This window comes from Anolis sagrei, chromosome 7, assembly GCF_037176765.1.
Source record: "Anolis sagrei isolate rAnoSag1 chromosome 7, rAnoSag1.mat, whole genome shotgun sequence".
In the NCBI taxonomy this organism is placed as follows: domain Eukaryota; kingdom Metazoa; phylum Chordata; class Lepidosauria; order Squamata; family Dactyloidae; genus Anolis; species Anolis sagrei.
This window is the reverse complement of record NC_090027.1, coordinates 44,110,386-44,135,198: the sequence shown is the minus strand read 5'-3', so window position 1 is coordinate 44,135,198 and position 24,813 is coordinate 44,110,386. Positions and strand designations below refer to the sequence as shown.

General features: G+C 45.0%; 2 protein-coding genes across 2 annotated transcripts in view; one reads left to right on the top strand and one right to left on the bottom strand.

The window, feature by feature from the left end:
* Positions 1-17,068, top strand: TAGLN (transgelin). Its single transcript, XM_060787242.2, has 5 exons — positions 1-99; positions 5,393-5,616; positions 6,384-6,561; positions 9,621-9,723; positions 13,585-17,068. Exons 2-5 carry the CDS (start codon positions 5,437-5,439, stop codon positions 13,727-13,729), a joined length of 606 nt encoding a protein of 201 aa, XP_060643225.1. The 5' UTR covers positions 1-99; positions 5,393-5,436; the 3' UTR covers positions 13,730-17,068.
* The window catches only part of PCSK7 (proprotein convertase subtilisin/kexin type 7), a 37,556-nt gene continuing 29,801 nt past the window's right edge, over positions 17,059-24,813 (bottom strand). Inside the window, exon 16 of the mRNA XM_067470838.1 lies at positions 17,059-21,825. Coding sequence (XP_067326939.1) covers positions 21,517-21,825 — 309 coding nt within the window. The 3' untranslated portion in view covers positions 17,059-21,516. The remainder of the gene's footprint in view (positions 21,826-24,813) is intronic.

Here is a 24,813-nt window from a genome sequence, read left to right as displayed (position 1 = left end):
GGAGGGGAGGGAGGGGGCCCGGCACAGCCCTGCCTTTTAGCCCCCGGCCAGCCTCCCCGGCCTCAGTCCTCCATCCCGTTGGCTGACCGGCAAGAGACTGTGAGTCCTGGCACATCTTGGGGGATGGATGCTCAAAGCGGGCGGCAAGGGGTGTTGTGTGCATGGCACAGCATGAGACCTGCTTGGCTCGATTAGAGGGATGTGTGTCAAGTATTGTAATGCAGGTGTTGCCTTGGAACAGGCGCGGGCCAACTTTAGCCCTTCAGGTGTTTTCGACTGCAACGCTCACAATTCCTAACAGCCTGTAGATTGTTAAGAATTGTGGGAGTTGGAGTCCAAAACACCTGGAAGGCCAAAATTGGCCTGCGCCTCCACTGCATTGTAGGCTGATAGGAATTGTGGAAGCTGGAGTCTAAAATACCTGGAGGGCCAAATACCTGGAGGGCCATTACATTGTAGGCTGTTTTGCATTGTGGGAGTTAGAGTCCAAAACACCTGGAGGGCCAAAGTTGGGCCATACCTGCATTAGATTGTAGGCTGTTAGAAATTGTGGGAGTTGGAGTCCAAAACACCTGGAAGGCCAAAATTGGCCCACACCTGCACTACATTGTAGGCTGTTAGGAATTGTGGGAGTTGGAGTCTAAAACACCTGGAAGGCCAAAATTGGCCCACACCTGCACTACATTGTAGGCTGTTAGGAATTGTGGGAGTTGGAGTCTAAAACACCTGGAAGGCCAAAATTGGCCCGCACCTGGATTACATTGTAGGCTGTTAGGAATTGTGGGAGTTGGAGTCCAAAACACCTGGAAGGCCAAAATTGGCCCACGCCTGCACTACATTGTAGGCTGTTAGGAATTGTGGGAGTTGGAGTCCAAAACACCTGGAGGGCCAAAGTTGGCCCGCACCTGGATTACATTGTAGGCTGTTAGGAATTGTGGGAGTTGGAGTCTAAAACACCTGGAAGGCCAAAATTGGCCCACACCTGCACTACATTGTAGGCTGTTAGGAATTGTGGGAGTTGGAGTCCCAAACACCTGGAGAGCAATAATTAGTCTGCGCCTGCACTACATTGTAGACTCTTTTGCATTGTGGGAGTTGTAGTTTAAAACACCTGGAGGAGCAAATTTGGCCCGCACCTGGATTATATTGTAGGCTGTTAGGAATTGTGGGAGTTGGAGTCCAAAACACCTGGATTTGTATTCTGGTACTGGTCATAAAATATCACAATGTAACAAAAATTTTAAACATATTCCTGGTTCGAAAGTGTTATTTCCTGTTTTGTTGTGCGACCGCGATTTTGAAAGTAGTTGTTCTACTCTAGAAACTTTGTTTTTGTGGCATCAACTATGTTGAATAGGTGGAGGCTCGATTTGGGAAACTATTGCAAAATGTGCTGTAGCAGGATGATGTTCCCATAAAAACAAAGTTTGTGCAGTTTCATCCATAGTGATAATAATGAATTCTAATACCAATAATTGATACATAGCTGCTTTGAGTCTCCTCATGGGGAGAGAAAGTGGGGAATCAATACACATGAGAAGGAGAAGGAGAAGGAGAGGCTGCCCAACAATTGCCCATTTCTTCTTGTCTGTCCAATGTTTGCGGACAGTTTGGTGACTAGGAAAGCATTGGTCAATATTGTTGATGGCCATTGAGCCCACTTCAGATTATGGCGACATAGTGAATGGGAGACCCCGAAGAGATCCACAGCGTTCTCTCTCTTTGCCTTCCCTTCTTGCCAAGCGCCAGCGCCTATCCTCATGGCTTGGCCAAGTGCAGCGGCCTCGGTTGAGTCATCTTCCGTTTCTTGTTTACAATGTGGAGAGCCATGGTTGCTCAACCCAAGACCTTTCCATTTGCAGGAGGAAATGGGTAGGTAGGTGGGTAGGTAGGTTGATAGATGATGGCTGGAAAGATAGATAGATAGATAGATAGATAGATAGATAGATAGATAGATAGATCAATAGGGTAGGTAGATAGGAAAATAATTAGGTAAATTGATAGATGATGGCTGGATAGATAGATAGATACATAGATAGATAGATAGATAGATAGATAGATAGATAGATAGAGTAAGTAGAACAGGAGAATAAGTAGGTAGGTACGTTGAATGGATAGGTAGATAGATAGATAGGGTAGGTAGATAGGAGGAGAGGTAGGTAGGTAGATAGATGGTGGCTGGAAAGATTGGTAGATAGATACATGCATAGATAGATAGGGTAGGTAGGTAGGTTAGGTAGGTAGGTTGATAGATGATGGCTGGAAAGATAGATAGATCAATAGATACATGCATAGATGGATGGATAGATAGATGGATAGATAGATAGAAAGATAGTGTAGGTAGATAGTAAGATAATTAGATAAGTTGATAGATGATGGCTGGATAGATATATACATAGATAGATAGGGTAAGTAGAACAGGAGGATAAGTAGGTAGATAGGTAGATTAGAATAGATAGATAGATAGATAGATAGATAGATAGATAGATAGATATGTAGATAGGAGGACAGGTAGGTAGGTTGGCTGATAAATGATGGCTGGATAGATAGATAGATAGATAGATAGATAGAGTATAACAGGCGGCTAAGTAGGTAGGTAGGTAGGTAGGTTGATAGATGATGGCTAGAAAGATTGGTAGATAGATCAATAGATAGATAGATAGATAGGGTAGGTAGATGGGGTAGGTAGATAGGTTAGGTAGGTAGGTTGATAGATGATGGCTAGAAAGATTGGTAGATAGATCAATAGATAGATAGATAGATAGATAGATAGATAGATAGGGTAGGTAGATGGGGTAGGTAGATAGGTTAGGTAGGTAGGTTGATAGATGATGGCTAGAAAGATTGGTAGATAGATCAATAGATAGATAGATAGATAGATAGATAGATAGATAGGGTAGGTAGATGGGGTAGGTAGATAGGTTAGGTAGGTAGGTTGATAGATGATGGCTGGAAAGATTGGTAGATAGATCAATAGATAGATAGATAGATAGATAGATAGGGTAGGTAGATGGGGTAGGTAGATAGGTTAGGTAGGTAGGTTGATAGATGATGGCTAGAAAGATTGGTAGATAGATCAATAGATAGATAGATAGATAGATAGATAGATAGATAGGGTAGGTAGATGGGGTAGGTAGATAGGTTAGGTAGGTAGGTTGATAGATGATGGCTAGAAAGATTGGTAGATAGATCAATAGATAGATAGATAGATAGGGTAGGTAGATGGGGTAGGTAGATAGGTTAGGTAGGTAGGTTGATAGATGATGGCTAGAAAGATTGGTAGATAGATCAATAGATAGATAGATAGATAGATAGATAGATAGGGTAGGTAGATGGGGTAGGTAGATAGGTTAGGTAGGTAGGTTGATAGATGATGGCTGGAAAGATAGATAGATAGATAGATAGATAGATAGATAGATAGATAGATCAATAGATCAATAGATACATGCATAGAGAGATAGATAGATAGATAGATAGATAGGGTATGTAGATAGGAGAATAGGTGGGTAGGTTAGTTGATAAATGATGGCTGGTATGATAGATAGATAGATAGATAGATAGATAGATAGACAGAGTAGGTAGGTAGGTAGGTTAGGTAGGTAGGTAGGTTAGGTAGGTAGGTAGGTTGATAGATGATGGCTGGAAAGAGTGATAAATAGACCAACAGATAGATAGACAGACAGACAGACAGATAGAGTAGACGGGTGGGTTGGTTGGTTGGTGGGTTGGGTGGGTGGATAGATGGATAGATAGATAGATAGATAGATAGATAGATAGATAGATAGATGGGATAAGATAGGATAAGATAGGATGGTAAGTAGGTGGATGGATAAGTAGGTAGGATGGAAAGACAAGTAGATTAGATAGATAGATAGATAGATAGATAGATAGAGTAGACAGGTTGATTGGTTTGCTGGTTGGTTGGTTGGTTGGATGGATGGATAGATAGATAGATAGATAGATAGATGGATGGATGGATGGATGGATGGATGGATGGATCGGATCGGATTGGATCGGATCGGATCGGATCGGATAGGATGGTAAGTAGGTGGATGGATAAGTAGGTAGGATGGAAAGACAAGTAGATTAGATAGATAGATAGATAGATAGATAGATAGATAGAGTAGACAGGTTGATTGGTTTGCTGGTTGGTTGGTTGGTTGGTTGGTTGGATGGATGGATAGATAGATAGATAGATGGATGGATGGATGGATGGATGGATGGATGGATGGATGGATCGGATCGGATCGGATAGGATGGTAAGTAGGTGGATGGATAAGTAGGTAGGATGGAAAGACAAGTAGATTAGATAGATAGATAGATAGATAGATAGATAGATAGATAGAGTAGACGGGTTGGTTGGTTGGTTGGTTGGATGGATGGATGGATGAATAAATAGATAGATAGATAGATAGATAGATAGATAGATAGAGTAGATGGGTTGGTTGGTTGGTTGGATGGATGGATGGATGGATGGATGGATAGATGGATAGATAGATAGATAGATAGATAGGTAGGATCGGATTGGATAGGATGGAAAGACAAGTAGATTAGATAGATAGATAGATAGATAGATAGATAGATAGATAGATAGATAGAGTAGACAGGTTGATTGGTTTGTTGGTTGGTTGGTTGGTTGGTTGGATGGATGGATAGATAGACAGACAGACAGACAGACAGATATGTAGGTAAGTAGGTAGATATTAGGGTGTGTAGATAGGTTGAGCAGCTTACAGTTGAATAATAACATTAAAAAGTAACGACTACTAGATAGTGCACATCAGTTTAAAGTGGATAACAATGACAACTAAAGGCTTAAAGGGGTTCCATGCCTTGGGTTAGTCATTATGAAAATGGACCATGGAATTATTGCACCCAATTCCTAGCATCCAGAAAGGTAAGGAAGGTATTGCAAAGGCTGTCATGGAAAACCGGAACCATTGGGGTGTCGTGTGGTTTCCAGGCTGTATGGCCAACATGTTCTAGCATGTTTCTCTTGTATCTCTGAAGAGTTCCCTGACCTTTGAGAAGACTACCTTCCTCACATAAATACCATGAATACCATCATGTGACAAAACTGGCCCTTTTGCCCATCTCTATCTAGATCATTTGCACACACACAAAAAAGTCATTCCTTAAGTGGGTGGCTCCGTAGGATTTAATGCAGGCCTGGGCGAACTTGGGCCCTCCAGGTGTTTTGCACTTCAACTCCCACAATTCCTAACAGCCTACCGGCTGTTAGGAATTGTGGGAGTTGAAGTCCAAAACACCTGGAGGGCCCAAGTTGGCCCAGACCTGCATTAAATGCATGTGATGAAGTGGCTACTCTTCTAAACACTTGACCTGCTCAGTGGAATGGCATTATGATAGTCCCTTGTGTGTTGCTTTGCAGGTCTCCTTCCTCCTCTTCTTCCTCCTCCTCCTCCTTCGCTGACCATGGCAAACAAAGGGCCCTCCTTCGGCCTGAGCAGAGACGTCCAGGCCAAGATTGAGAAGAAGTACGACGATGAGTTGGAGGAGCGGCTGGTGGAGTGGGTGGTGGCCCAGTGTGGGGCTGACGTGGGGCGCCCTGAGCGTGGCCGGCTGGGCTTCCAGGTCTGGCTGAAGAACGGCATCGTAAGCATCACCATCTCCTCACCTGCCCTCTTGTGCCCATTGGATCATTATTATTATTATTATTATTATTATTATTATTATTATTATTCTGCCCTGGAAAGGGGTCTCATGCCTTGTCCGGTTGGTGCAATCCTGGGGGACCCTGGTGGCATATTATTATTATTATTATTATTATTATTATTATTATTATTATTGGGTTGTTGTAGGTTTTTCCGGGCTATATGGCCATGTTCTGGAGGCAATTATTATTATTATTATTATTATTATTATTATTATTCTGATTCTGCCTTGGAAAGGGGTCTCATGCCTTGTCCAATTGGTGCAATCCTCGGGGACCCCGATGGTGTATTATTATTATTATTATTATTATTATTATTATTATTCTGCCCTGGAAAGGGGTCTCATTCCTTGTCCGCTTGGTGCAATCCTGGGGGACCCAATGGCGCATTATTATTATTATTATTATTATTATTATTATTATTATTATTCTGCCCTGGAAAGGGGTCTCATTCCTTGTTCGCTTGGTGCAATCCTGGAGCATTATTATTATTATTATTATTATTATTATTATTATTATTATTCTGCCTTGGAAAGGGGTCTCATGCCTTGTCCACTTGGTGCAATGCTGGAGCATTATTATTATTATTATTATTATTATTATTATTATTATTATTCTGCCCTGGAAAGGGGTCTCATGCCTTGTCCGCTTGGTGCAATCCAACGGTGCGTTGGCGTCCGTCGATCTCTGTTTCTGGTTTCCTCCTCAGGTGCTGGGCAAGCTGGTCAACAGCCTCTATGCAAGTGGCTCCAAACCAGTGAAGATCCCGGACTCGCCACCCAGTATGGTCTTCAAGCAAATGGAGCAAATCGCCCAGTTCCTGAAGGCCGCTGAGGACTACGGTGTGGTCAAGACGGACATCTTCCAGACGGTGGACTTGTTTGAAGGTGATGCAGAACTCAAGGATGGGCACCAGAGAGAGACAACCTCTGAGGATGCTCTCCGTCCTAATTGGTCCCATCTGCAAACTTGATAAGAAGCATGCTCTCTCAACCTTCATCCAAGTCATGAATAAAGAGGTTGACCAGGACTGGGACCAGGACCGAACCCTCTTCGTGGCACCAAATAGTCACTTCTTTCCAGGATGAAGAGGAGGAACCATTGGGGAGAAGCACCCTTTGGGTTTGGTCACATCACCCCTACAGTTTACCCCAATCGACTCCAAATATGGAGTTGAGTGAAGAGCTTGAGATGCATCAACACTAGACTTGTGAACAGATCCATTTTAGCCATTTTCCTTTGGCTTCTTTGGCTGGTTTGTCTTCTCCGGGTAGCCATAACATTAAAGGCTTGGCCACCATGTTTTTTCACCCATGTGGCTGCCGGTGAGGCTCCTTCCCTTCTATTTGGGAATGCGCAAAACCCATGCTCCCTTGAAAGGAAGAAAGGAGAGGATCCCAGGAACGGAAAGGAGAGCTTCGTACGTTCTCCATTGCCGCCAATGGGTCGAATCTTCCCGGATCTTTCGACTACCTAGTCGAAAACAGATTTTTCCATTAGCCAGTTTTATTTTATATTCTTTTGCATTGTTTTTGCTGACTTGTTACTTTTGTGGTTCATCTTAATTAATTATTGTTTATGATTTGCACTGTGTTGTAAGCCACTCCTCACTCAATTATTTTGGTGAGAACTTGGAAACATAAAACATCAAAGAAGTCATTTCAGAACCACTGGCAATGATCTTTGAGGGTTCTTGGAGAACAGGAGAAGTCCCAGCAGAAGACTGGAGGAGAGCGAAGGTTGTCCCTATCTATCTCCAAGAAGGGAACACAAGAGGAACCCAACAAGGACCAGTGTCCGGTCATCCTGACATCAAGACCAGGAAAGATCCTGGAGCAGATCCTGAAGGAGGCCTCCTGCAACCCCTTAGAAAGGAAGGCTGTGGCTACTCAAAGTCAACATGGATTCCTCAAAAAGAAGTCATGCCAGACTCACTCAGATCTTGATTTTAGGAAGGCATTCAGCATCATTGTCTTGCTAACAAACTAGTTCAATATGGGCAAGGCTATTGGTAATGCAACTGAACCCAAAGGGTGCTTCTCCCCAATGGTTCCTCCTCTTCATCTTGGAAAGAAGTGACTATTTGGCGCCATCAAAAGGGTTTGGTCCTGGGTCCTGTCCTGGTCAACACCTTTATTAATGACTTGGATGAAGGTTGAGAGGGCCTGCTCATCAAGTTTGCAGATAGGGCCAAATGAGGAGGGATAGCTAATACTCCAGAGGAGAGGATCAGAGTCCAAAATGACTTTGATTGATTGGCCTGATAGGTGTCTGGAGGAAGAGGGAGACTCAAAGGATCAAAGGTCTGGAGACCATGAATAATCCTTCTGAGGAGCGTCTTAAAGAACTTAAAGAACTGCAGAAGAGAAGGTTGAGAGGAGACAGGAGAGGAGCCATGTATCAATATCTGAAAGGGTGTCCTAAGGAAGAAGGAGCAGGCTTGTTTTTGATGGACTCAATAGAGCCATGGGTTCAAAATACAAGGAAGGAGATTCCACTGAACATTAGGAAGAGCTATTCAACATTGGAACTCTCTGCCTGGGAGCATGGTGGAAGCTCTTAAACAGACTGGATTGCCATATGTCAGGAATACTTTGATTGTGCTTTTCCTGCATGGCAGAGGGTTGGACTAGATAGCCTTTAGAGATCCTTCCTAACTCTATTGTTGTTGTTATTATTATTATTATTATTATTATTATTATTATTGAGGCCAGGTGGCCATCTGTTGGGGTGCTTTGATTGTGCCCTTCCTGCATGGCAGAGGGTTGGACTAGATGGTCTTTAGAGGTTCCCCTAACTCTATTATTATTATTATTATTATTATTATTATTATTATTATTGAGGCCAGGTGGCCATCTGTTGGGGTGCTTTGATTGTGCTCTTCCTGCATGGCAGAGGGTTGGACTAGATGGTCTTTAGAGGTTCCCCTAACTCTATTATTATTATTATTATTATTATTATTATTATTATTATTATTGAGGCCAGAAGGCCATCTGTCAGGGTGCTTTGATTGTGCTCTTCCTGCATGGCAGGGGGTTGGACTAGATAGCCTTTAGAGGTCCCTTCAACCTTATTATTATTATTATTATTATTATTATTATTATTATTATTGAGGCTGGATGTCCATCTGTCAGGGTGCTTTGTGCTCTTCCTGCATGGCAAAGGGTTGGGCTAGATGGCATTTAGAGGTCCCTTCAACTTTATTATTATTATTATTATTATTATTATTATTATTATTGAGGCCAGAAGGCCATCTGTCAGGGTGCTTTGATTGTGCTCTTCTTGCATGGCAGGTGGTTGGACTAGATGGCATTTAGAGGTCCCCTCAATTCTATTATTATTATTATTATTATTATTATTATTATTGAGGCCGGATGGCCATCTGTTGAGGTGCTTTGACTGTGCTGCTGCCTGCATGGCAGGGGGCAGGTCCCCTCAACCCTATCATCATCATCATCATCATCATCAAGCAGAGGCTGGGTGGCCACTTGTTGGGGTTGCTTTGATGGTTCTTTTCCTACATGGAAAGGGGCTGGACTAGATGGCCTTGAGAGGTCCCTACCAACTCTGCTATCATCATCATCACACACTATTGGGGTTGCTTTGGTGGTTCTTTTCCTACATGGGTTGGACTAGATGGTCTTTAGAGGTTCCCCCTAACTCTATTATTATTATTATTATTATTATTATTATTATTATTATTATTATTGGGGCCAGGTGGCCATCTGTTGGGGTGCTTTGATTGTGCTCTTCCTGCATGGCAGGAGGTTGGACTAGATGGCCTTTAGAGGTCCCTCCCAACTCTGTTATCATCATCATCACCACATACTATTGGGGTTGCTTTGGTAGTTCTTTTCCTACATGGGAAGGGATTGGACTAGATGGCCTTGAGAGGTCCCTCCCAACTCTGCTATCCTGTGATTCTGATTCTTGCTTCTCCTTCCAGCCAAGGACATGGCTGCGGTGCAGAGGACGCTGGTGGCCTTGGGCAGCTTGGCCGTCACCAAGGACGATGGGAACTATCGCGGAGACCCTTCCTGGTTCATGAAGTAAGTGGACACAAACTCTTGCATTGAACCATTTGACCGCAAGTCACATCACGGCCCTGCATTTTGCCACGGCTGTGATGCAGAGAAAGGTTGTATTCACATTATTCTATAATGGAAGCTTTTGCCTCCCAGTTGCCCCATTTGCTTTTGCATAATTCTGGGGAATGTAATTCAGGGAAGCCAGGGACCTCGATTGCAGAGAATTACACACAACACTCCCCAGGATTCTGCAAAAGCAAACCGGGCGATTGTGTTATTGAATCTAGACCGCAAGACTTGGAGGATTCTGCCTGGCGAGGAGCGCTAATACTCAATAGCCAATCATCAATAATGATAAACCCAAAGTTCCAGATTAAAACTCACCAAAGCAGCTGAAGGCAAGGGCAGAGGCATTTGACTCTCCATCCTGATTGGAGACGGAGACTTGTGGGCATCTCATACACACACATATATACACATACATACATACATACATACACACTAGTCTTCCCCTGCCACGCGTTGCTGTGGCCCAGTCTGTGTATGTGAGTTTTGTTTGTGTATATACGTGTATATATTTGTGTATATGCGTATATATGTGGTTTTGCGCATGTGTCGTAATGTAATATTTATTTTTTGGCTTTTTAAGTCTCTTCTGCTGCGTTTTCCAGTATTTTTATGAGTGACGGTCACTCGTTGGCCTGAGAGGTGTTGTGTGTCCAAATTTGATGTCAATTCATCCAGTGGTTGTTGAGTTATGTTAATCCCACAAACAATCATTACACACACACACACACATACATGCATACACATACACTAGCCGTCCCTTGTCACATGTTGCTGTGGCCCAATCTGTGTATATGTGTTGTGTGTGTATATGTTTGTGTGTATATTTGTGCATATGTATGTATGTTTGTGTGTGTGTGTGTGTGTGTGTGTGTGTGTGTATATATATATATATATATATATGGCTCTGCACACGCATTGTAATGTATTTTTGTTTTTTTGGCTTTTTAAGTCCCTTCCGCTGGGTTTTTCAGTGTTTTTATGAGTGGTGGTCACTTGTTGGCCTGAGAGGTGTCTTGTGTCCAAATTTGGTGTCCATTTGTCCAGTGGTTTTTGAGATCTGTTAATCCCACAAACAATCATTACACACACACACACACATACATGCATACACATACACTAGCCGTCCCTTGTCACATGTTGCTGTGGCCCAATCTGTGTATATGTGTTGTGTGTGTATATGTTTGTGTGTATATTTGTGCATATGTATGTATGTTTGTGTGTGTGTATGTGTGTGTGTGTGTGTGTGTATATATATATATATATATATATATATATATATATATATATATATATGGTTTTGCACACGCATTGTAATGTATTTTTGTTTTTTTGGCTTTTTAAGTCCCTTCCGCTGGGTTTTTCAGTGTTTTTATGAGTGGTGGTCACTTGTTGGCCTGAGAGGTGTCTTGTGTCCAAATTTGGTGTCCATTTGTCCAGTGGTTTTTGAGATCTGTTAATCCCACAAACGAACGTTACATTTATATTTATTATTATTTTCTAGCTGTCCCCTGCCACGTGTTGCTGTGGACCACATGGGGGTTCTGTGTGGGAGGTTTGGTCCAATTCTATCGTTAGTGGGGTTCAGAATGCTCTGTGTTTGTAGGTGAACTACAAATCCCAGCAACTACAACTCCCAAATGTCAAGATTTTATTTTCCACAAACTCCACCAGTGTTCGTTCACATTTGGGCATATTGAGTATTGGTGTAGAGTTTGGTCCAGATCCATCCTTGTTTGAGTCCACAGTGATCTCTGGATGTAGGTGAACTACAATTCCAAAACCAAAGGACACTGCCCACCAAACCCTTCCAGTATTTTGTCTTGGTCATGGGAGAACTGTGTGCCACGTTTAGTTCAATTCCATCGTTGGTGGAGTTTAGAATGCTCTTTGATTGTAGGTGAACTATAAATCCCAGCAACTACAACTCCCAAATGACAAAATTAATTTTTTTGAGTGAAGGACATACATTGGGTTGTTAGGTGTCTTGTGCCCAAATTTGGTGTCAATTCATCCAGTGGTTTTAGAGTTATGTTAATCCCACAAACTAACATTACATTTATATTTATATTTATATTTATCTCTACCTCTACCACCTCTACCTCCACCTCCACCTCTCTATCTATATAAAATACAAAACTGAAATACCTCACTTGTTTTTCTGTTTTTCCCTTGGCTGTAGAGTATAGAATTGTAAATGCAGTAAAGGTATCCATTTGAGACTTGAGAAAAGAGTGATATATATATATATATATATATATATATATATATATATATCACTCTTTTATATATATATCACTCATTCACACACACACACACACACACATATATATATATATCACTCTTTTCTCAAGTCTCAAATGGATACCTTTACTGCATTTACAATTCTATACTCTACAGCCAAGGGAAAAACAGAAATGCAGTTTTGTATTTTATATAGATAGAGAGGTGGAGGTAGAGGTGGAGGTAGGGGTAGGGGTGGAGGTGGAGGTGGAGGTAGGGGTAGGGGTAGGGGTGGAGGTGGAGGTGGAGGTAGGGGTGGAGGTGGAGGTGGAGGTGGAGGTAGGGGTGGAGGTAGGGGTAGGGGTGGAGGTGGAGGTGGAGGTAGGGGTGGAGGTGGAGGTGGAGGTAGGGGTAGGGGTGGAGGTGGAGGTAGGGGTGGAGGTGGAGGTAGGGGTAGGGGTGGAGGTGGAGGTGGAGGTAGGGGTAGGGGTGGAGGTGGAGGTGGAGGTAGGGGTGGAGATGGAGGTGGAGGTAGGGGTGGAGGTGGAGGTGGAGGTGGAGGTAGGGGTGGAGGTGGAGGTAGGGGTAGGGGTGGAGGTGGAGGTGGAGGTAGGGGTGGAGATGGAGGTGGAGGTAGGGGTAGGGGTGGAGGTGGAGGTAGGGGTGGAGGTGGAGGTAGGGGTGGAGGTGGAGGTGGAGGTGGAGGTAGGGGTGGAGGTGGAGGTAGGGGTAGGGGTGGAGGTGGAGGTGGAGGTAGGGGTGGAGGTGGAGGTGGAGGTAGGGGTAGGGGTGGAGGTGGAGGTAGGGGTGGAGATGGAGGTGGAGGTAGGGGTGGAGGTGGAGGTGGAGGTAGGGGTGGAGGTGGAGGTGGAGGTAGGGGTGGAGGTGGAGGTGGAGGTAGGGGTGGAGGTGGAGGTAGGGGTAGGGGTGGAGGTGGAGGTGGAGGTAGGGGTGGAGGTGGAGGTAGGGGTAGGGGTGGAGGTGGAGGTAGGGGTAGGGGTGGAGGTGGAGGTAGGGGTGGAGGTGGAGGTGGAGGTGGAGGTAGGGGTGGAGATGGAGGTGGAGGTAGGGGTAGGGGTGGAGGTGGAGGTAGGGGTGGAGGTGGAGGTGGAGGTAGGGGTGGAGGTGGAGGTGGAGGTAGGGGTGGAGGTGGAGGTAGGGGTAGGGGTGGAGGTGGAGGTAGGGGTAGGGATGGAGGTGGAGGTGGAGGTAGGGGTGGAGGTGGAGGTAGGGGTAGGGGTGGAGGTGGAGGTGGAGGTAGGGGTGGAGGTGGAGGTAGGGGTGGAGGTGGAGGTGGAGGTAGGGGTAGGGGTGGAGGTGGAGGTAGGGGTAGGGGTGGAGGTGGAGGTGGAGGTAGGGGTGGAGGTGGAGGTAGGGGTGGAGGTGGAGGTGGAGGTAGGGGTAGGGGTGGAGGTGGAGGTAGGGGTGGAGGTGGAGGTAGAGGTAGAGATAAATATAAATATAAATGTAAATGTAATATATATATATATATATATATATGGGAGTTTCAGTCCAAAACACCCGGAGGGAAGGCCCAAGTTGGCCATCTGCTGCCAAGCGGTATTGACCCCTTTGTCTCCGTCTCCGTTGCAGGAAAGCCCAGGAGCACAAGCGCGACTTCTCAGACAAGCAGCTGAAGGAAGGGAAGAACATCATTGGGCTGCAAATGGGGTCCAACCAGGGGGCTTCGCAGTCGGGCATGACGGGCTACGGGCGGCCAAGGCAGATCATCAGCTAAGGCCGACTTCGGACCCCCAGAAGACCCCCAACGCAGCCTGCCCATGGCCCTCCTCCTTTCTTTCCTTTTTCCTTCCTTCCTTCCCTTCCTTCTTCCCTTCCTCTCTTTCTTCTTTACATTCCCTTTCGTCCTTCCTCCCTTTCCTTCCTTCTTCCTTTGTTCCTCCCTCTCTCCTTCCTCCCTCTTTTCCCTTCCTTCCTTCCTTCCTTCCTTCCTTCCTTCTTTTTTCTTCCTCCCTTCCTTCCTGTGCAATCCTGCTTGGCTGCAAAAGGCATCCTCTCACCTTTAGCCACGTACGATCCATGAAAAAAAGTTTCAAAACTTATTACAAAATTCAGACATGACAGCGTTTTGTTTCTAAAGTGTTTCTAAAGTGCAGTCAGTGAAAATTTCATTCCTACGAGAGTGACAAACTTTTGTTGTCGTTACTGCGTACGTGGGGAAGTTTTTGGGGTTCCTTTCTCCCCCATTTTCGCAGCTATTGGGGTGAAACTTGCTACTGTTATAGAACACATTCACCCCTGTGAGCCCACCAAGTTTCAGAATATTTTACTCATCCATGGATTTTTGGGGAATTTTCAAAGTTTTTACAAAACTATATATATATATTTTAAAAACCACGCACGTGGGGAAGTTTCCAGGGTTCCTTTCTCCCTCATTTTCGCAGCTATTGGGGCGAAACTTGCTACGATTATATAACACATTAATCTCTGTGAGCCCGCCAAATTTCAGAATATTTTACTAATCCGTGGATTTTTGGGGAATTTTCAAAGTTTTTACAATATATATATATATATATATATATATATATTAAAAAAAACCACAAGAGCGATCTCCTTGACTTTTCTATAGAATGACACAAGGCAGCAGGGGGTCATTCCCTCCAAGTTTCAGAAATATTCATAGATCTACTGATATATAGTATTTTTTAAAAAGTTTTGACAAAGGAAAATCCACAACTATCTCCTGAAATGTAGTTGAGGGCAGGGCCGTTTGCATTCTCTAGCATAGGGCTCCTTGCCTTCCCAAACTACATTTCCCAGAATCCTGTGCTTTCTCTATCTCTTTCCCAGCTCACTCAGCTCATTCCGCCCTCCTGCTTTCCTCTCTTCTTAATTTAAAGAGGAATGGCAGCCTTTTTGGCTTTGCCTCGCTTGCGTTGAAAATGACACTGTGCTATAATCCAGGCATGGATTCTTAATATCTGTTTGTATATACAAAACTTACGAATTAGATACGACTTACGATTTAGTAACCGAGCTTTGCACATCCCGACTGGATACCTTTCCCACTGCCATGGCTTTGGAGTCCCCCCTCCCCACCCCGAAAAAGGAAGTCTTAATTGGGTGAAATTGAGTCTTAATTGGGTGGAAGCCAAACTGGGCACCAAAGGGAGGAGAAACGAGCCATTTTTCCACTCGAGTCTAATGCGCCATTGACTCTCGGGTGCAGCTCAATTGGCAAAAACGTGAAACCCAATCAAATGAAATAAAAGCTGGCGAATGTAATGTGCAAGAGCAGCAAAATGTGCGCTCTAGTCTTTGTCATTTGGCTCCCAAAGGTATGCAGTGTGCATTGCAGTGGCCACCTCTTTAGGGTGCCTTCTTTTAAAATGAATGGGATGGAAAAGAAAGCCTTAGAATACATCTTTGCTGCAGAACGCATCCGCTCAAACTGCCTTGGTTCAATGCTATGGGATGCAGTTTGGCAAGGCCTTGAGTCTTCAATGACAAAGAGGGCGGGTGACACTGCAAACTACAAATCCCAGCATTGTAAAGCATTATGGCCATTACATTGGAGATGCTGAAATATCCCAGCATTGCATTGCATGGGATTTGAATTGCATTAAGGTCATTACATTGCATTGCATTGCATTATGGCCATTACATTGGAGATGCTGCAATGTCCCAGCATTGCATTGCTTGGGATTTGCATTGCATTATGACCATTACATTGCATTACATTATGGCCATTACATTGGATATGCCGTCACTCAAGTAGGTGCTCCACCGATGCCTCACCAAACTACAAATCCCAGCATTGTATAGCATTATGCCCATTACATTAGAGATTCTGTAATATCCCAGGATTGCATTGCATAGGATTTGTATTGCACTGTGGCCATAACATTGCATTGCATTGCATTATGGTCATTACATTGGAGATGTTGCAATATCCCAGCATTGCATTGCATGGGATTTGCATTACATTATGACCAGAACATTGCATGGCCATTACATTGGAGATGCTGCAATATCCCAGGATTACATTGCATGGGATTTGCATTGCATTATAGCCATTACATTGGAGATGATGCTGTCACTCAAATAGGAGCTCCACCGATGCCTCACCAAACTACAAATCCCAGCATTGCATAGCATAGCATAATGGCCATTACATTGGAGATTCTGCAGTATCCCAGGATTGCATTGCATGGGATTTGGATTGCATTATGGTCATTACATTGTATTGCATTGCATTATGGTCATTACATTGGAGATGCTGCAATATCCTAGCATTGCATTGCATGGGATTTGCATTGCATTATGACCATTACATTGCATTGCAGCCATTACATTGCATAACCATTACATTGGGAGATGCTGCAATATCCTTGCATTGCATTGCATGGGATTTACATTGCATTATGATCATTACATTGCATTACATTATGGCCATTACACTGGAGATGCTGTCATTCAAGTAGGAGCTCCACTGATGCCTCGCCAAACTACAAATCCCAGCATTGCAAAGCATTATGGCCATTACATTGGAGATGATGCTGTCACTCAAGCAGGTACTCTTGCAATCCCTTCCCTTTTTGCTTTGGCTCGGCATTAAGATGACTATATTATGCAAATCTATTGCATATTCTAATATTAGGGAATTTAGTCCAAATAAAGGAGAGCATAAGATTGGAGTAAATACAGTATTTTTTTTCTGCAAACCCTTCCCAGAAATGAATGTTTCCCAGACTCTGGTATAATTGTTGCTTTGGATTCCAACTCCCATAATGCATGATTGTTGATGCCAAGGCTTCTGGGAGCTGAAGTCCAAAGCAAGGTTAGAGTTTGGGACTCGTTGCTAGAAATAAACCAAGCATGGGCCAACTTGGGCCCTCCCTCCAGGTGTTTTGGACTGCAACTCCCACAATTCCTAACAGCCGGTAGGCTGTTAGGAATTGTGGGAGTTGCAGTCCAAAACACCTGGAGGGAGGGCCCAAGTTGGCCCATGCCTGCTATAAACCAAGGAGAGGAATTCCACCCCTTTTCTTCCTTCCTGTTTTGTATTTTGTTGTCGTCGTCCGTCGATTAAAAACAAATACGACATTTTAAAAAAGCCTTCTTGGTCGTTTATTTGGAGTCTGAGTCCCAATTCCATCAATGGGAAAAACAAAAGTCTGGAAAAGCTGGAAAAAGGGGGGAAACAGACACAACGAGGTGAACAACACACAAATAACACAACGGGAGGGAGCCAAAGGCACCTTTGGTCGGAGTGGGTTTATTCTTGGAAAGCTGCAAAGGAAACCGGTTCCGGCTGTCAACATTGTTGTTGTTGTTTTAAAAAAATGCTAATTAATAATATTAATTATAATAATAACAACCTCGGCTTTGGTACGGAGGTCGTCCTCTCTGGGTGGACAGAGGACAAAAAAGCATCATCCCCTTAAAGCAGGGAACAGAAAGGGTCATTCAGCAAAGGGAAAATGCAAGCATTGGCTTGGGGGTGCCGGGATGGATGGACGAACGGCCGGACAAACGGCCGGACGTCCATGCAGAAAGGCATCCCAGTGAATGCTGGCACTGACCGCCGCCACCCCATTGCACGGCTATTGCAAGACCATCAACGCAATGGGGGAGAAAAGCTGCAACCAAAAGGCCACCAAAAGCAAAGGCAGAGAATAAAGAGAAAGGTTCTGCACCAAAGGCCTTGAGCCGCCAATGTCCAAAATCCGCAGCCTTCTTCCTAAGAGTATGAACTACTCTTAAGAGTATGAACGTAAACAGGAGACAACTCCAACGTCCATTCCAAAGGGTCTAAATACACAGAAGTTGACTGCAAGTCCGGGTCCGGCATCCAAGGCGCAGTCCAGGGTTCTAGTCCAGGGTTCTAGCACAGTCCAGGGTTCTAGCACAGGTCTAGTGTCCAAACATCGTCCACGATCCAAGACAAGTACCTGCAAGCTCCATCTATAGTGTTGTCCCTATGATGCACCTACCTCACTGTTTATCCTTTTTGGGCTCCCCTCAATTACATATTTTCTTATGTAGGGTTTTCTCATTTTACCTCGTCCAATCGGCCTGCCTATTCTGTTTGATTTTGTAGTGTGTTAACTTGCTTTATTTATTTTATTGTCGAAGGCTTTCATGGCCAGAATCACTGGGTTGTTGTAGGTTTTTTCGGGCTATATGGCCATGTTTCTAGAGGCATTCTCTCCTGACGTTTCGCCTGCATCCTTGGCAAGCATCCTCAGAGATAGTGAGGTCTGTTGGAACGAAGAAAATGGGTTTATATATCTGTGGAATGACCAGGGTGGGACAAAGGAGTCTTTTCTGCTGGAGCTAGGTGTGAATGTTTCAACTGACCACCTTAATTAGTGGGTTGTTGTAGGTTTTTTTGGGCTATATTGCCATGTTCTAGAGGCATTCTCTCCTGATGTTTCGCCTGCATCCCTAGCAAGCATCCTCAGAGGTTGTGAGGTCTGTTGGAACTAGGAAAATGGGTCTTTCTATCTGTGGAATTTTATTTTGATGTCATTTTGTTGTCTGCATCTTGTATTTTATTTTGCTGTACTGCACTTTTGGGTTTGGCCTTTTGCTAGCCGTGCCGAGTCTCCTTTGGGGAGATGGTGGCGGGGTATAAATAAAGTTTATTATTATTTATTATTAAAGGTGCAAGGGTCTCCAGGATGCACGGCTGTTGCACCAAACGATGGTTGCATCTAGCAGGGTAGTGTTCCAAACACCAGCCTTTTTTGCAGCGCCCGAAAAAGCTTTGCAGCTGTGATTCCCTTCTAAGTATTCCAGCAACAGTGTAGGATTTAACACCGGAGACGGTTCAGTAAACAGGAGCGAGCAAGGCAATTCCAATGTCCATTCCAAGGGGTTGAAACACACCAAAGTTTACTGCAAATCTGAGTTTGGCATCCCAAGAGTTCAAAGCACAGGTCTAGTATCTGCAAGTGCCGTGCAAAGATGCAAGGGCATCCAGGATGCATGGCTGTCTCACCAAACAATGGTAAAGTGTTCCAAACACCAGCCTTTTATGCAGCTCCCAAGGGTTCAAAGCACAGGTCTAGTATCTGCAAGCGCCGTGCAAAGGTGCAAGGGCATCCAGGATGCACAGCTGTCGCACCAAACGATGGTGAAGTGTTCCAAACACCAGCCTTTTATGCAGCTCCCAAGAAAGCTTTGCATTTCCTTCCAAGTGTTCCAGCGACGTTGGATTTAACACTGGAGACAGTTCAGTAAACAAGAGCGAACAAGGCAATTCCAGTGTCCATTCCAAGGGGTTGAAATACTCCAAAGTTTACTGCAAATCTAAGTTCGGCATCCAAGGAGTAGTATAGGGTTCAAAGCACAGGTCTAGTGTCCAAACGTCATCCAAGGTCCAAAGCACAAGTGCAGTATCTGCAAGTGCCGTGCAAAGGTGCAAGGGCCTCCAGGATGCATGGCTGTCACTCCAAACAATGTAATGTTCCAAACACCGGCCTTTTATGCAGCTCCCAAGAAAGCTTTGCATTTCCTTCTAAGTGTTCCAGCGACGTAGGATTTAACACCGGAGACAGTTCAGTAAACAAGAGCAAACAAGGCAATTCCAATGTCAATTCCAAGGGGTTTAAATACTCCAAAGTTTACTGCAAATCTGAGTTCAGCATCCAAGGGTTCAAAGCACAGGTCTAGTATCCGCAAGTGCCGTGCAAAGGTGCAAGGGGCTCCAGGATGCACAGCTGTTGCACCAAATGATGGCAAAGTGTTCCAAACACCGGCCTTTTATGCAACTCCCGAGAAAGCTTTGCATTTCCTTCCAAGTGTTCCAGCGACGTTGGATTTAACACTGGAGACAGTTCAGTAAACAAGAGCAAGCAAGGCAATTCCAATGCCAATTCCAAGGGTTGAAATACTCCCAAAGTTTACTGCAAATCTGAGTTTGGCATCCAAGGAATATTCCAGGGTTCAAAGCACAGGTCTAGTGTCCAAGCGTCATCCAAGGTCCAAAGCAGAAGACCAGTATCTGCAAGTGCCGTACAAAGGTGCAAGGGCTTCTAGGATGCACGGCTGTCGCACCAAATGATGTAGTGTTCCAAACACCGGCCTTTTATGCAGCGCCCGAAAAAAGCTTTACTGCAAATCTGAGTTCAGCATCCAAGGCTCAGTCCAGGGTTCAAAGCACAGCTCTAGTATCCGCAAGCGCCGTGCAAAGGTGCAAGGGCATCCACGATGCACGGCTGTTGCACCAAACAATGGTTGTGTCCAACAATGAAGTGTTCCAAACCCTGGCCTTTTATGCAGCTCCCTTTGCAGCTGCAATTTCCTTCTTTCAGCCAATTGAAGAGAGCAGGGGTCCTCAAGCTTTGTAAACAGAAGTCCAGGTCACAATCCCTCAAACTGTTGGAGGGCCGGATTATAATTTGGAAAAAAAAAAATGAATTCCTGTGCACATTGCACATATCTTATTCGTAGTGCAAAAACACTGCAAAACAATACAATAATTAAAATGAAGAACAATGTTAACAAATAGAAACTTATTCGTATTTCAATGGGAAGTGTGGGCCGGCTTTTGACTGATGAGATAGGATTATTGTTGTTGTTGTTGTTGTGTGCTTTCAAGTCGTTTCAGACTTAGGTTGATCCTGAGCGAGGGCCGGGTAAATGACCTTGGAGGGCCGTATGCAGCCCTCGGGCCGTAGTTTGAGAACCCCTGGATTAGACTGTTGCAGCTGGATGGCCAACGCCTGTCCTTCCTCCTCCTCCTCCTCCGGCTCCGACTCGGGTGTTTCCGTACCTGAAAGGACCAGCTTCAGGCTGCTCGGATTTTGCAAAGATCTGCAAATGCAAGGGTTTCCCAGCTGGTTAAGGCAAACGGGAGGCCTCCACGCCCATTCCGCACAGGGCCAGAAAGCGTGTGCGTCACCATTGTGCAATGTAGTGTAACACAATGCAACAGTGTGCCACGCTTTGGCGAGGCTGGTCCTGGTGTTTTGGTGTCATAATCACTCATGCCATGCAACTATGAGCTCCCTGGTACAGAGCACATGGCTACGGCTGAAAGGGAGGAAGGACGCATGAACCGGCCATAAACAACAATGGCCCTGATGTAATGTCGAAGGCTTTCATGGCTGGAATCACTAGGTTCTTGTGGGTTTTTTCGGGCTATAGAGCCATGTTCTAGAGGCATTTCTCCTGACGTTTTGCCTGCATCTATGGCAAGCAAGAACCTAATGGCCCCGATATGTGAGAGGGTGGGTTCTGGTATGTGGGGAAGGGCCGGCACCAGAGCCTTGGAGTGAGTTATGACACTGTAGTGTGAGACTCTTGTATTGGTTCCTTCTGCACCTTGGCGTGTTCTTTCAAGAGAAGGCCAAACCCACAACAACACAGTTAGAGCAAAGGACCCAGGAAGTGTGTGCGTTGTGCAACGTAGTGCAATAGGGTGCCACACTTTGGCGAGGCCAGCCCCGGTATTTCGGCCATTGGGTCATAGCAGCCATGCCAAGCTCTTGCCCGGTATCTCCTTGGCGTTGTCCCAGTTGGCACGCGTGGTCGGAAGGAGCAGAGGCACACGGGTCAGCACGCCTGGAGGTCTCGCTCGGTGGCCACGGATGTGGGGGGCTCCTGGTCCTGCTCGCCCCCCTCGTGGTCCCTCAACAGACATTGCGCCTCCTCCTCCTCCTCCGCCGCCGCCTCCTTCCCTCGGCACAAGGGGATGCCCTCCTCCATCTCGGTCCCGTCCCGTCCCTCGGGGGCCCAACGACAGCGAGGGGCCCCTCCAGAGGGATGCCGCTCCAGGACCCCATGACGGGGGCGTGACAGGAAGGCCTCCAGCAGGTAGTAGACGGTCCAGAAGACGGCAAAGCAGCCCAGCAGCATCAGCGTCTGCAAGGAAGACAGGAGAGGAGACAGGATAGCCATGGATCAAGAGGGGAGGGGAAGATGTCGTAAGGAGGAGGAGGAGGGGGCAGGCGTCCTTTCTGGGACATAATGGAGCCTTGGTTTCAAACTACAGGAAAGCAAGGAGATTCCACCTGAACATGAGAGAGAACTTCGTAATTGTGTGAGAGACCTGTTCAGCAGTGGAACTCTCTGCCCCAGAGTGGTGGTGGAGGCTCCTTCTTTGGAGGCTTTGAAACAGAGGCTGGGCGCCCATCTGTTGGGGGTGCTTTGAATGTGATTTTAATGTGATTATGGATAAGCTGATGGAGCATTCAACCACAGTTTTTGGCTCAAAATGGCCACCAGAGTGATAATTCTTAGTTGGTTTTAATTGTATTGTTTTCAATGTTTTCAACTATTTATTTATTTGTTTGTTTGTTTCTTTATTTACAGCATTTATATTCCGCCCTTCTCCTCACCCCGCAGGGGACTCAGGGCGGATTATAGTGTGCACATATATGCCAAACATTCAATGCCAATTTTGACACACAAACATATACAGACATACACAGAGGCTATTAACTTTTTTCTGGCCGCCAGGGGAGCTGTCGCTTTCATCGTCCATCTGCGATGCTGATGAAGCACTTCCGCATTCCCCGCATGCTTCCCTGCTGGAGTCTTTTTTATGGCCTCATAAATCAGTTAATTTAGCCTCCCCACACTTTAAGGTGGTACCTAATTTTCCTACTTGACAGATGCAACTGTCTTTCAGGTTGCAAAGGTCGACAACAGGCTACACACAATTGGTTGGAAACCCACTCCAACCCGGGCTGGCTTTGAACTCAAGACCTTTTGGTCAGAGTGATCTTAATGCAGCTGACACTCAGCCAGCTGCGCCACAATCCCGGTGCACTATAGATAATTATTGACTATTTGTTTTTACTATGTATGTATTGAGGCATGAAATTGCTGCCAATTGGAAGCCGCCCTGTGTCCCCCCCCCCCCCCGGGGGTTGAGAAGGGTGGGGTACAAATATTCAAAATAATAATAATAATAATATTTGTAGAGATGTGTTTATTATAAAGTGTTATTTATAATGTGTTTAAACTGTATTTATAATGTTTATTATAAAGTGTTATTTATAATGTGTTTAAAACTGTATTTGTGGTTTACATTTGTTGCCATGGCCTAGCTGTGAGGGATAGGTTGCCATGGTGACAAGACAAGGCAGCAGAGGAGGTGGGCGGAGCTAAAGGAGTAAAAGGTTTGAAAGTGGCAGTTAAGCTCCAGTCCGGTGGAGGAGACCCGGAGAAGAGCAGAGCCAGTTAAGGGCTCTGGGAAATAGCAGAGTCAAGAAAGGACTCTGGGGAAAGTAGTTTAGTCCGGTGGAAGAGACCCGGGGAAGAGGAGAGCCAGTTAGGGCTCTGTTGTGAAGCTGTGAGAATTCAGTAGTTCCTAGAATTTGTGAATATTTCTTCAGCAAGAGAGCTGAAGGTGTTACCTTGTTAGATTGCTTAGGTTAAAAGAATCTAACAGAGGGGGTCTTCAGGATTGCCAGTAAGGAAAGACTGGTGATCAGTGGTTTGTTCCGAGTATAGGGCAAACAGTGTGGACATTCACAATAGGGAACTCTGAAGTAGTATAAGCACTTCACTAAAGAAGAAGTTTGTAGAATTGTATCATCAGAAGCATGTATCTCAAACCAGCCATTTTGTAACATCAAGCCTTGTGCCAAGTTCAAATTCTCAAAACTGCAACAATTACGTTCTGTTAACAATAAATCTTGTTCTCTTTGTATTTCAAACCTGCCTCCTCCATTGCTTTTATGCTTGGTGCATTCCACACTACCAAAATCACCTCACAGCACAACTAAAGATAAACAGAGACATAATCCAGCGTCTCTAAACATATTGGTGGCAGCTTAATTGATATTTAAAAGAAGGTTCCTCACAGAATATTGGTGGCATTAAAGAAGATTAATACTTCCTCACATAATTTTGGTGGCATCTAGTGAGATTAGCGCTGCTTCTTTACATTTTTGTTGACAAGCGGTGGGATTAACGCTTCTTTACAATATTAATAATAAGTTTCCTGCTTCTTGGCAGAATGGGGTTGGACGGGATGGCCCACCATGTCTCTTCCAACTCTAGGATTCTGTTCTATAGACCAGTGTTTTTCAACCTTTCTAATGCCTTGACCCCTAAATACAGTTCAACTCCTGGAACGATTCCATCAGCGCTGCCTCCGGAAAATCCTGCAAATCTCTTGGGAAGACAAGCGGACAAACGTCAGCATGCTGGAAGAAGCAAAGACCACCAGCATTGAAGCGATGCTCCTCCGCCACCAACTCCGCTGGACCGGCCACGTTGTCCGGATGTCCGACCACCGTCTCCCAAAGCAGTTGCTCTACTCCAAACTCAAGAACGGAAAACGGAACGTTGGAGGACAGGAAAAGAGATTGAAAGATGGGCTCAAAGCCAACCTTAAAAACTCTGGCATGGACACTGAGAACTGGGAAGCCCTGGCCCTTGAGCGCTCCAGCTGGAGGTCAGCTGTGACCAGCAGTGCTGCAGAATTTGAGGAGGCACGAATGGAGGGCGAAAGGGAGAAGTGTGCCAAGAGGAAGGCACTTCAAGCCAACCCCAGCCGAGACCGCCTTCCACCTGGAAACCGATGCCCTCCCTGCGGAAGAAGATGCAGAGCAAGAATAGGGCTCCACAGCCACATACGGACCCACAAGAACACTGGAAGACAATCATCCTTGGAAAGCGAGGGATCGCCTAAGTAAGTAAGTAAATACAGTTCCTCATGTTGTGGTGACCCCCAACCCTAAAATTATTTTCGTTGCTACTTTAGAACTGTAATTTTGCTACTGTTATGAATTGTAATGTAAATGTATTTTCATTGTTCCAAATTGAACATAATTAAAGCATAGCGATTAATCACAAAAACAATATGTTTTGGGGAGGTTGGACAATGGATGATGGGAT